The sequence below is a fragment of the Sabethes cyaneus genome, chromosome 3 (assembly GCF_943734655.1).
Source record: "Sabethes cyaneus chromosome 3, idSabCyanKW18_F2, whole genome shotgun sequence".
NCBI lineage: Eukaryota > Metazoa > Arthropoda > Insecta > Diptera > Culicidae > Sabethes > Sabethes cyaneus.
The window spans coordinates 44,100,638-44,113,975 of NC_071355.1; the positions used below are offsets into that span (position 1 = coordinate 44,100,638).

At 39.5% G+C, this 13,338-nt stretch overlaps 1 protein-coding gene across 1 annotated transcript in view; it reads right to left on the reverse strand.

The window, feature by feature from the left end:
* Positions 1 to 13,133, reverse strand: part of LOC128739525 (uncharacterized) — a 43,212-nt gene extending 30,079 nt beyond the window's left edge. The window contains exon 1 of the mRNA XM_053835019.1: positions 13,090 to 13,133. Coding sequence (XP_053690994.1) covers positions 13,090 to 13,133 — 44 coding nt within the window. The remainder of the gene's footprint in view (positions 1 to 13,089) is intronic.
* Between the last annotated feature and the right edge of the window lie 205 nt (positions 13,134 to 13,338).

The window sequence follows — 13,338 nt, forward strand, 5'->3', positions numbered from 1 at the left end:
TGTTTTAAGTACATACTTTTAACGGTCTGCTACCTATTCAGCTAGATTATCCGCTATTGAAAAGTATATCTTAGTGTTTTTGATTGGACTATCGTTGTATACACTCAGCTGCATCTTTTATTTGCTTTGCTAAGATTTTACAGTCCCAAGATACACCTCTCGTCAAGTGACCACATACCAACGAGCGGTTGGCCTCAAATCCCACTGTAACCGGATGTATGTGATTATATCAAAGACAAACCGAGGGATGGGACACACAAATTGATTTTTTCCGCCAAAGGCGTTGAATCCGTCTGATGTCTATGTTGTGATGATTACACTGAACACAGGTATAAGGAGAAATTTTGTATTACAGATACATATGTGCTTCAAATTGGAATGACCAACCCATTAACTCCCGCTGTCTGTAAAAATCATTAATTGTTAGACGGCGAGGCCTACCACTGCGTTAGAAAAGCAACTATTTTTGCGATGTAATTTTCGATGTTGTGTGAGATTCTGCCACCCCAGTATTGCCCCTTTGGGATTTAACCCGCCACACCGGGAGGTGGATAAATTCTTCCCATCAAACACACCGTTCAGTTTCGCATTCCTAACAGTACACACTCTGGAAAAGTTATTTACTGAATTTAGTTTATCATTAAATTTTTCACCTACTTTTCAATCCCGCGCCAAGCGAAGCACAACTGGTTTGGTGTTTCAGCGGGCATTCTAGGCAGGCATCCGCCGCAACAGCAGCAGCACGTAAATCTGAAACGTGCGCCCGAAACGGTGTTTTCCACAGCAATTGAAAGCGCTTTTCAGAACTTGCGCAAAAGAAAATTATGACTATTTAACTCTTTGCGTGTGGTTCGGAATCGAGTGAAATTGCTCAACTTTCAGCTTCGCACGCTCGTTTTGACCACAACAACCGTGGCATGTAGAATCAAAACAAAAGCAATAACACTCCCGCATCATCATAAGACATTGATGATGAGTGTTTGTGCGATTCTATTAAGATTAATAGGCTGATCGGAAAGATGGGTATCGTTCCCATTATTGCGCTTCGTTTTCAAGTCCGTACGAAAATGAAAATAGAAGTATACCTCACTACCAGGCCAGGGCAGGGTAGGTGATGCGGCGTGATTCACGCCGCGATGGAATTAAATTCCCGATTCATGCATCGCCTCAAAGCCCACAAGTTGGACGCTGCTACCGTGCGCTTCTAGAGGTGCAAATAACAATAACAACAAAGATTTCCAATGATTTATTAATCTAATAATAACCCGTTACTCTACAGCTTTGTAAGTGCTTTTGAGCTCCCCTGGTATTTGTGGAACGTTAGCTACAGTGTTACCTACAGTGTTCAGTGTTCACATGTTCGCTTTTGAACCATTTGGTTAACAGAAAAGTGAGCCAAATTGATCTTGATCTTGAATCAATCATTTGGAGATAACGATGTTGTAACAATCTTTCCTTTTGCTTTTAAGAAAAAAGCACACCTGCTGGTGGTTTTTAAAAATTAAACGTATTAGATAAGCCGACATTTATTTGTGTTAATTATTCAAAGAACTTTTACATCCATATCATAACTTTAGCTCAGCAATCATTTAGAGGCATCACTTACTCAAGCAACCTCGAAACACATGAGTATTGATTTATAGATTTCAATTTATATTTATAATGTCAAAAAAGTAAAGCAAAGCCTAGGTGCTACATTCCGTTATCGAAACTTGACTTTCTGTCAGCAGCCAGCTGTTAGAGTACAGACAATTACAGGGCCAGTTGCTACGATCCTATTGACTCTAACAGCCCCTCCCAGCCGATATTCAAACATACGACGGCTGGCTTATTAGACCAGCATCATACCTGGAGGCCAACTGGGACTGGGCCACCCTTTAAACTTTAAACTGCCGATTTTTAGCAGCGCAGCTGTCAAATTTATAAGAAAAACAAAGAAAAAAATGCGTAGATACGCTAATCGATGTAATTTTGTGTGTGAAGAAAAAAGCTGGTAAATCGTTGAAAAATAACATATTCATGCTAAACCGACGACATTGCGTTAGTTTGATCCTTCACTGAATATCCATTGGAAGCCTGGTGAATTTTTGAATATTCAGTAAAAAGTTATTGAAGTTTAAAAAAATGGTATCCAAGTCGGGAAAGACGAACACCCATCGGTAGGGAAAAACGGACACACAGATTTTGAACCCATTTTGTCCAACAACAATTTAATATTGCAAATACACTACATATTATATAAGTAAAAGTAACCAGAAGTCATATAACAGTTGCTTGTTTGCTTGTGCCAACGCTGCACAGAAACGCTGATTCATACATAATATTTATAATATTAAAAAAAGCATACATTTTGGAATAAATTTTCTAGCACACGTTTTAACTTTATTAGACAGAGACTTAAAGGTTCAGTTTGTATGAAAATTGCGATCAATACAGTTATATTTGAGTAGATATTGAGTTTTTACCTCAGCACAATGGGCCAGAAATTAAAATTTCGGGAGAAATATATTTGCGGTTAAACGACATGTCTCAGCTCAATGTGGTCTTCGGCAACTTTTTGAATGAAAAAATGATGCATTTTTTAAGGGGTTGTCCAATATTTAGGTGTTGCTTTAATAACAATTTAAGTAATAACTTTTTGAGTAAATTTTTTTCACCTTTTTGGTTTCAAAATATTAAAGATAAACCAATTTCAAATATTTTTTATGAAGATATGAAACTTCTACCTTTTACCCATTTTCAGCAATAGACCTTTGTTTATACACGACCCCTCAAATCACATTTCCTTTTGTAACATGTTTATTTCAACAGACAGCTCAATGTGATGTTCCAGACAACATTTTGTACATTAAAGAAGAATATTTTTGCTGGAGACTATAACTGATATATATAACTGTTTTTAGGCTAAAAACCGTTTGACGAAAAATGTGTATTTTTTCAAGGGTGGTGTCTTGGGAGAAGTAAAATAATAAAATATAGCGCATCTTCCTGCACTATAAGGGTGACCATGAATTCACCTATTAGAGCGATACAAACTTTTGTTTTCTTAAATAATTTAAAAAAAAAAGTTTTTTTCTCCTAAAGTTGCAGAAAATACTAAAATAAGAAACTTTGATGAATAAGGAACTATCTATCTCTTACCGGTTACGAAATATAATGATATGTTAAAAAAGAGCATTTAAAAATCAATTACACTCAATAACTTTGCACAGGATTATTTTATTGCTTACAAATTTTTCGTCAGATGGGTTTTAACCTAAAATCAGTTATATCTTATTAATTAATGCATATAAAGCAAAACAATCTTCAGTAAAAATATTCCTCTTTTATGTGCAAAATATTTTCTAGAACATGACATTGAGCTGTCTGTTGAAATAAACATGTTACAAGAAGAAATGTGATTTGAGGGGTCGTTTATAAACAAAGGTCTATTGCTAAAAATGGGTAAAAAGTAGAGGTTTAATATCTTAACAAAAATTACTTGTAATTGGTTTATCTTTAATATTTTGAAACCAAAAAGGTAAAAAAAAAGTTTACTCAAAAAGATATCACTTAAATTGTTGTTTAAGTAACGCTTAAATATTGGACAATCCCTTCAAAATATGCATCAATTTCTTATTCAAACAGTTGCCGAAGACCACATTGAGCTGAGACATGGTGTTTAACTGCAAATATTTTTGTCCCGAAATTTTAAATTCTGGCCCATAGTGCCCCGCTTCACAACAAAATAATTAAATATACATTCCAGCCTTTTAATTTCAAGCTATCAATTTAATTCACATATTTTTTTGAAACGATGATTCTACAATTGATGAAGGGACGGTAAGGAAGAAGGATTTTTTTCCGGGAATGAAAGGGAAGGGTGGAAAGGAAGGGGGGGTAATAGGTAGCTATGCTTAACAAGTTGTCGTTGTGACTCCTATCTTTTGTCCAATGCTGGAAGGTGCATGGGTCAAACCAAGCTGTAATCATGCAAACCCATGCACCTTCCAGCATTGGACAAAAGATAGGAGTCACAACGACAACTTGTTAAGCATAGCTACCTATTACCCCCCCCCTTCCTTTCCACCCTTCCCCTTCATTCCCGGAAAAAAATCCTTCTCCCTTACCGTCCCTTCATCAATTGTAGAATCATCGTTTCAAAAAAATATTAATATATGCCTGACCGCATTTCAAGGTCATGACTAAAGTCACGAGTTTGGTCAATTTAATTCACTTCAATCAATTCATTAAATAACAAAAATGAATTTCAGCAAATAAAAGAAGGAAAATGTTCGAGCTTATAAGTCATCGATTCACGGATTTTGAAGATGATCTCCAATCGCTGCGATCGAAAACGCTTCAAAAGTCGTTGATGTGTCGTCGATTAATGTTTCGCGCATATCCACGTCCTTTACATCCATCCACTCAAATTCGTCTGATCTATAGAACTATAGTTGAAAGAATCAGGACTTCCTGCTGACGTCTTGCAGCAACACGCCTTGGAAGAACTTTTCTGACGGATTTTGTCATTTTGTGTATTTTTTTGCAATCATTCAACATTACTTAGATACGAAATTTAATCCGCAAGTGGCATAAACTCTATCCTTCCGGAAGCTTTTGAGAGAGGGGCAGTATAGGTTGTACAGAAGAACCTTAAAACCAGCCGTGGAACTTCGGTATGAGTTAAGGTTCATCGATTGAGTTCAGCAAGAATATCAAGAAGAAACATTGCCATTGGTCTCTGGTAGTACACCGTAGCCCCTCAGAAGTTTATGCGACTACTATGTGCGGTTGCAAAACTCTTTTAGGCAGGACGGTACTCAAAGAGTTCTTCAGAGGTGTACAGCATATTCTGTAAAGCTTTAATGGAGAGTTCATACTACAAAAATAAATAATTTTATAGAAGCCTTCAATAGTTTTATCTCAAAATGAAGCAGCCTTTTTATAAATCCCCGAATAAATTTTACATTTGAATTTTTTTTTGTGACGTCACATAACTTTATACCCCCCGCCTCTCCCCGCTACGTCACAAATCCTCACGTTTAGGTCAACCCCCCTCCCCCTATAAGCGTGACGTACTTTATGGATGGCCCCTAAGTGTGCTTGAGCCAAATCAACACAAGAACTTTTGGATTATTCGTTAAATCCATCCAAGAAATTGTTAAATTGGAAGTGGCTTTTCTTACTACGACGGGAATTAGCAATAAACCCTAATTGATTTTATTTCTTTTGACGTAGGACTACGTCTTTGTATACCATACTGGGACTGGGTAGCACTTTTTGAAAACGAAAATAGAAGTGTAACGTTTGAATGAAAGATTTCAAATGCTAATAACTACTAAACTACTCAACGCAACTGAACAATTTATATGTCGTTAGATAGATAAAATGACCAGCAATTTTGGAGGGGGTAAGAGACCAATATTAAGGAGGGCGTAAAGGGGGGGCTCCTATACAAATGAAACACAAATTTCCTCAAAACTCGAGAACTAATCAAGCAAATGGAACCATATTTGGCATTTGGGGGTTTTTGGAGATAAGAATTTTTTCTATGGCGTACTGACACCCCTTCCCCTTCTAAGAGGGGGGTTTCCATCCAAATGAATTACAAATTTCCTCATAACTCTAGAACCAATCAAGAACATGGAACCAAATTTGGCATGTGGGGGTTTCAGTAGGTAAGATTTTTTTTTCTATGGTGAATTGAGACCCCTCCTCTCTTTAGGAGGGGGGCTCCCATACAAATAATATACAAATTTCCTCATAACTCCAGAGCTAATCAAGCAAAAAGTACCAAGTTTGGCATGTGGGGGTTTTTGGAGATATGAATTTATTTTATGATGGTTTGAGACCCCACACCCCTATGGTAGCAGGATAAGGACTCTCATACAAATAAAACAGAAATTTTTGCGTATGTACAATATTTTGAACTATGTTACAGCGATAAACGGTGAAAGTAATCTAGTAGAACCTTCTCGGAGCAAGAGACAGTGAATCGATGCCGCTAAGTAACGTGCCTGTTGCCATTCATGTCGAAAGATAAGAACATTCGAATGATACGTCATATTTGCGATGTACGTGCTTTGGGTTTAATGTTATTTGTAACCAATGGCCCTTTTAAAGGCAACAAGCGAGTTAAGGTAAGATTATTGAAACATGTCAAGCTCCGCATAATCACATTTAATACAATAATCTGTGGGCTGGTCATTCATTACTATTTCACCCTCTATGATGCAAACAAGTGATTTTTACAAGAAATCTTGTAAAATCTTGTCTCAATGCTTGCAGGCGTCATACTTATGAACCCCCTCCCCCCTCCTTCCCGTATTTTCAAAGCCACTATTGCATTCAATGAAGAATTGGATCTGAATATTTCGCTCTTCTCTTTTAAACATTCACTTAAACAATGTTTCTTATAAACAAACATATGCCAGAAATGAAGTTTACATTAGTCTTTGATCTAATTATCTGATATAGTCCTACGACACCCTTTCGTACAACCTTTAGGGCTGTATACCTTGTAGTTTTTATGTTTATTTTTAAATAAAACTTTAGAAACTTGTAATTTTGAAAACTCTTACTGAGTTTTTAGAGAGGGAAAGGGTTTACCATAATCTTATACGCAAGTAACAATTCTAAAGCTGCTTGGTTTTATTTGAATTTTATAGATTTTTTTGCGGTATGAATCATTACAACTTATAGCTAGCTACACAACTATAATTAAACTGTTAATAAAGCCAATTTATTGTATTTGTTTACATAATCACGATAAAAGTTGTTGACTGCACCAGATCTTTTATAAACTTACCATACGTGTGACGTAGCAATACAATATGGCACGCCAATCAAAATTGATCTTATTACGGTTACTTGTCAAACCGCTATAAATCTGTCAGTTTTATAGAGGTATTAAAACGGTAACACCCTGACCAGTCAGATTTTGTTGCTTCCGAAAGCCGAAGTTTTTGCGAACTTCGTACATTTTTACACTCTTTTATTGTACCATATTTATTTGGTAAACAAGAAAATGATACTGTTATTGGATAGCCGATTGAATTAGACATTGTTCAAATTATCAACCATACTGCTTACTATATTGAAATCAATAGACTTTTCCACCATTTGTACTGAGAAAAACAAGCAAATGCGGGAACTGCTTTGCTGGTGGTAAGTTGGTTGTTTGTTAGTTTTTTTTATGCAAACAGAGATTGATCCACGGATTATTACAAGGCAATAGTATGTAATTTTTCTCCCCTGAAATTAGGGTAGGGTAACTCTCACGTTTTTCTTTAACTGCATAATCATAGATTTTGGCAATCTTTTTTTTTTTCAATCTAGATCATTGAGTTGAAATGCTACACTTACCCGTGAGACAGCATGATAACATTTTTGGCCAAACCAATCACAAAAAGGGAATTAATTGCCGCAGGTCAATGCCCGTTCAACTCAACCGCTAATTTCGGCAGATGGGAAATTCCTGTTCCTAAACGTCTAGCTCACACGAGTGCTTCAATCACGACATATTGGGAGCACAACTTACTAGCTTTTAGCTAAAAACATGGTTGAACACAAAATCGACCGGAGCATGTCCGTTGCATGCCCGGCTCGAAAAATCCACACTATTTAACTGACAAGTGCTGCCGTTGTTACTTACGTGTAGGTTCATCAAAAAAACGATGATCACGTTTTCCGAAAACTCACGTGCATTATGGGAACTTGGGCCGCCCGTTGTCGCGCTGCTGTCGGGCACCATCCATCCATCGCATGCAGGCTGGCACAGCCAAATCGTAAATGTTCATCGCAAGTTCGTCCGAAATGCCTGCGCTTTAAAATTATAAATTGAAAGCCCTGCTGCACACCAACATATGCGCCAGGTTGGGCTAGCAAATCTCATTTCACATTCATTAAAACTCAACTGCGCACAGTAATGAAAAGTCGAATTAGCTCGTCGTCGTCGCCGTAGGCAGGTGTTACTTTGGGATTCGAGAAAAAATAAATCTCTCAAGTGATAGCCCCCCAAGGCAGCTGCTAGTTGGCTACTAGTTTTGTGTAACGTTTCTCCATTAATGGACTTCAACGCTTGAGATGCTCCAGCTTATCCATAGTAAACCGATTTTGCTAGTCCTACCATTGCGCTGCATTGGTACTTAGTTATGAGTGTGCTAAAACCCAGCGGCGATTAAGCTGGATGATTTTCGCGCTCATTAATACACATTTTTGCTTCTCCATCTTGTCGCGGGGCCTTGGCTTGGCGCTTAGTCGCGGTGCGGGTGGGTGAAGAAACCCTGAAAACCCATGGTCTGGTCACGGTGATGGCCTAACCTGACTCTGACTGCTGAGACTGACTGCCTGGACTGGACCGGACTGCAGCATGGACTGAGTGAGTGAGAAGTGAATTTCACTTTTTTCTACATTTTGCGTTCATATATTTTCCGCTAATGGTTTCATCATTCGCCGTAGCGCACCTTATTATGAACCATCAAAATGTTGTTGGCTGCTCCGAGGATGGGTGTCACGGTGGGCCGGTTGTAGTTCCGGTTGAGGGAATGTTTTGGTTTAATTCACATTTTTTTAGTCAAATAGAAACCGGCACTTAGGTTCGTATTGATGTGCAATAAAGTTTAAGTTCACTTTACTTAACAAGCAGAATTTGTCCTGTGAATTAGGAAGGCCATTGAATGCCTGTTTGAAAGTCAATTTGAACGTCACTTTTTCCCTTCCCCATTCAACGTCGAAAACTGAAGGTAATTTCCTAGCCGCAACCACCTGCATGATGGTGGTGGAAAGAATGCACCAAAAAACCAAGCACAGAACGCAATTGAACGATCTGTGCTGGGCTGGGCTGGGAGCGGAAATTCGATCGTACAATTGATTGATTACTGCGCGCGCCGGTTTTGGGCTCTATGTTGTGCTACAGTTTTCGTTTTGCGAGGGGGTGCTACGTGAGCGGATCGTATCGTTCGGACGCGCCCCGTGCTTGATTCGATTACGTTACGAATGTTTGGTTCGGTTAAGTTCGGCGGAAACCAGGCGGTAGCATAGCAGCCCAGAGCGAACCAGGTTGGGGGTTACGCCGCGGCGGGTGGATGTGAAAGAATGCGCCACTTGGATGACCGGATTCGGGGGCCAATTTTTGTCCGTTGGGGCAACTAACGGGATCGATCATCCGCAAAGATAGGTCAATCGAAATATTTGGCGGTCGGATGATGATGAAGCCTTTCTGCGGCATGGCTGCCTCTGGTTGGAGTGAGAGTTGCAAACAAAGTGAGGACTTGTGATGTGTGTTAAGTCCATACACTGCCTCATCTTGATTCGTCATGTTTCCTCTTCCATACACCCTAGATCTAGATAACTAATGTATCATACACAGCTGACTTCATATGCAGTAAAGTCTTTTCACGGCTCTATTTGCTAGCGTGTACCAATTTTGCCTTAAATTCTTTTTCTGCAATTGAAGCACACCCAACACACGATTGGATAACGCAATGGATGACGATGAGCTTAAGTACAGTACTTACGCTTTATTGTCTAAGCATGTGGAATCGAGGATAAATGGCCACCTTCATGTATAGAAACCAGGCTACCAGAGCTTATTAAATAAGGAACTATGTTCGACAATTATATTAATTAAATAATGACTAGATTATTGAGATTAGATTACTCTTTTAACATTATGCGATTTACACCTTATTCCCTATGCAGGTAGGCATGTAAATTTCAAACCTAGCATCGTGTAATAAGCTAGACCGCATATGCCAGACAGTCTACCGCACCGGGGGTTGTTGCGTCGATCAAGACGGTCGAATCGCCGGAAAGTTAGCAGCAGGAAGATGCATAACTTCTTGCTTATGTCGTATGCATGGTCGATCGTAAACTATATCGGCTGCTGTTTGGTTTCATTTCGATAACCATCAATAATTAAGCCACGTGGGTTAGGCGTTGGTTACCACGGCCCGCGTGTTTGATTTGTCGCGGATGGTGATGTCGAGTTAGCACGGCTTTTCCGATCAGGAATTCCGCCCATTAAGCGGTATTGTTTTGAGTTACGAGCTTAACTCCAAAATAGCAAGTATGTATGTAACAAGTATGACACCAAAATTTCTCACCCAAGGTACTTCCTTCGCGCATTTTGCTAACCCTTTTGTTTTGCCTCAGAAAGTGATCTGACAGAAGATTTCGGGGCAGAGAGCATTTGCTTTTTGTCGTTCATCCAAATTCGTAGGTACCAAACTCTAAGTAAAAGTGTAAATCTTCACTATAAAATCCTGTTTTTCTGAAGCATCTTCTCAAGTCGTCAGCGATCGAAAACAAACTCATAATGCTGGTTTATTGTGTAATGTACAGTGTTGCAAACTTTATCCTGAACACCATCGTTTGCGTCAGCTGTACTTCCCCTGTTTGGCAAACAAATTTCATTTTCATTCCGTTATATTTTTCCTCTGTTTCACTGTTTAAAGCAAATGTTATGGATATACAGTGATAGACATAAAAAACCCACCTTGGATGTTTAAAAACTTTTCTCCAGAAAAACTTTTCTGGACCCTTTAATCAAAAAAAAACTACCGTAATTTTATAGAATTGTTTGTTAACTATTACTTTTTCAAGTAATCAACTAGTTTTGTCATTTTTGTGAAATGTTGTTTCCTCCCTCGCATAACTTGTTTAATATGGACAAAAATAAAAGCCCACCCTCACAAAATAATACTAAAATCACTCAAAACCTTTGAGTAACCCCTCGTCTCTTCGTGTTCTGACAGCTCGGGTTGTGCGATGTTATTTCCAACCTTCCAGTGATTCAGTTGACGCGATATAAACAAAGTGTTGTTTACGTTGGCAGATAAAAGTCGATTGTTGTTGTCTACACAAAGTTTTCAATAAAATTAAAATGGGTGCAAAGAAAATATTGTTGTTCAGGATCATTACCAGCAGATTTCACAGCGCAAGATTGCAAAGAAGTTCGGAATAAGCCAGGGAGCAATCCGTGTAACGGGTGCGCAAAGCTTACGGTTCGCTTGATGACAGATCCGGAAAAGGCCGTCGTCGTAGTGATGGGCAATCCGCTCCTGATCCATGTAAAAGATCCGGATCCGTAAAAAGAATGACTGGTCCGTGAATCTTCTCTTTTAAGACACGGATCTTGCCCGTGCGACTTTTAGTTTGCAGCGAACTTCATTAGGTTTTATTTCACTGATGACAGTTCTACCTAGAATTTCATTTTATGTCTTATCTAGTAGTTCTTAGTTCTCTTCACTCTATTTCAGGTTGCTGTCATGAAGGCAGTCTACTGACAAGACAGGATAAAACAAGATCAGAGACAACAGGCCGTATGAATAAAAGAGTTAGAGCAAATGCTCCCATACGATTTAAACGGGAAAAGCAAAGCAACCTGTTTTATTCATACGGCCTAATGGCTCTATTCTTCGCGCGCTTTAATAATAAATTCAAATTTGTATTTGAATGGAAATGTCTCCGTAGCCATAATGCATTTTAACAAAATGAGAGAAAACCAGATCCCTGTTACGACAGTTGCCAGCTGAAGCCGCTTCCGATAGTGGTGGTAATAGAGGTAGACAACAAACTTTTAAACAAAATTTATACGAGACAACGCATGTATTTAATGCTGCGCAGTATGACGAATGCAGCGTGTTCTTTCCCCTCTTTCGTTTATCGTAAAAAATAAAACTATCAAAAGTCAGAATTTTTCCTTTCTTACGTTACCGATAACAAACAAAACGAACATGTTTCATTATCTACATCCCACATGCAACAAATTTTCTGAAGCATAAAACCGCATATGATTGCGTAATTCTTACAGCTGCTGTCAAATTTGACGTAAAATCGAGCCAGCAAGCCTGGCTCAAACGGCTTCAAGAAAAATGTATCAGAATGACGTTCGTGCCATGGATGTGGAGAAAACCCGTTTGAAATCACTAGCTTGTAGGAGAAACGCGTGCACGTGAAGCATGCATGGCCACGCAATCTCCGTAGAATCTTCTTCAGAGTTATGTCTTTCTCTCTATGGAGTAACATTGACTCTTTTTCTAAAATTCTGCCTGAAGAGTAGGGAAAACCCCAGTGTAACTAAAGATGTTTAGTGTAACTAAAGATCCGAGGAACCGTTCCGATGATCCGGATCCTTGACTAAATGAACCGGCTCTGATCCGATCAGTCTAGTGATCCGTTTTGCCCATCGCTACGTCGTCGAGAGACCGATAGCCGGATGGATCAACGAATCATCCGGGAAGTGAAGAAATCTTCAAAAATATCAGTCAAAGACATTCAGGAAAACCTCTTGTTGGCGATATCGGCCGGAATCGACGACCACAGACTAGCTGAACGTGGGCTTAAGAGCAGGTTCAGAAAAAACATCCGTTTATCAGCAAAGACCCAAAAAAATACTTTAGACTGACGAAACAAAATTTGAATTTTTCAACAAGAAGCGGCGCGAAAGAGTGTGACGGAAGGATGATGAAGGATTGCAGGGACGTCATTTGCAAGCTACAGTCAAGCACGGAGGAGACAATGTAATGGTATGGCACAGCCGTAGCGTGACATTGTGGCACCCTTGGCGGAAACTCAATTTGGCGCCCCCTCGTTTCCTAAATCAGTGTACCTTCTAAAAATCCTTCGATGTCCTGCCAGGTGGCTTTACAGCGATTGACCGGAACTTTCGCTATGGTGGATAGGTGGATAGATAGTCGGCGGCATATTCAACTCTGTCGTGGCCATGGCGATCAGCCCCTTCTCCGTTTTGGTCACAAAATTATTGGAGTAAATGCTCCGTTTGAGCTTTGCCCAAAAAATTTCTATTTGTCGCAGTTGGGGGACGTTGGTAGTTGGTGGTCGTCGGTACAACGTTTATCTTCAGCCAGTTCGTCTCCTCTTGTGATCTCATGGCTCGGCCAAAAGATCACGGCAACTTCCGGTAGATTCTAAAAGAATGCGGCAACTTCCGGTAAGTACTTCGTACTGTATCTTTGTATCTTATCGTTCACCGTAAACCCCGAAAGATCTAAAGGACGGCTTGAACATTCTTTTGTCTTGTCGCCACAGAAGGGTCTTTTTCGGAAACTTAGCGCGGAAAATATACTTGACATTATCGCTTACCTTCTTGATGGGGGATGTATAATAGTCGGTCCTCTGCCAGTCATTTCCGTCCAGCGTCAAGTAATTTTCATCGCCCGCTATAATCACAACATCATGCTTCACCGCCACTTTCAGTCGTTCTCTGGGCTCCAATTGCCCGCTACTCAGGCACAACCAGCCTTGACGGACGCTTGCGCATAAAAACTTTCATTTTAGCCAAGAACTTCTTCACCGTTTAGCCAGTTGCTCCGACATCCCGGATGATGTAAA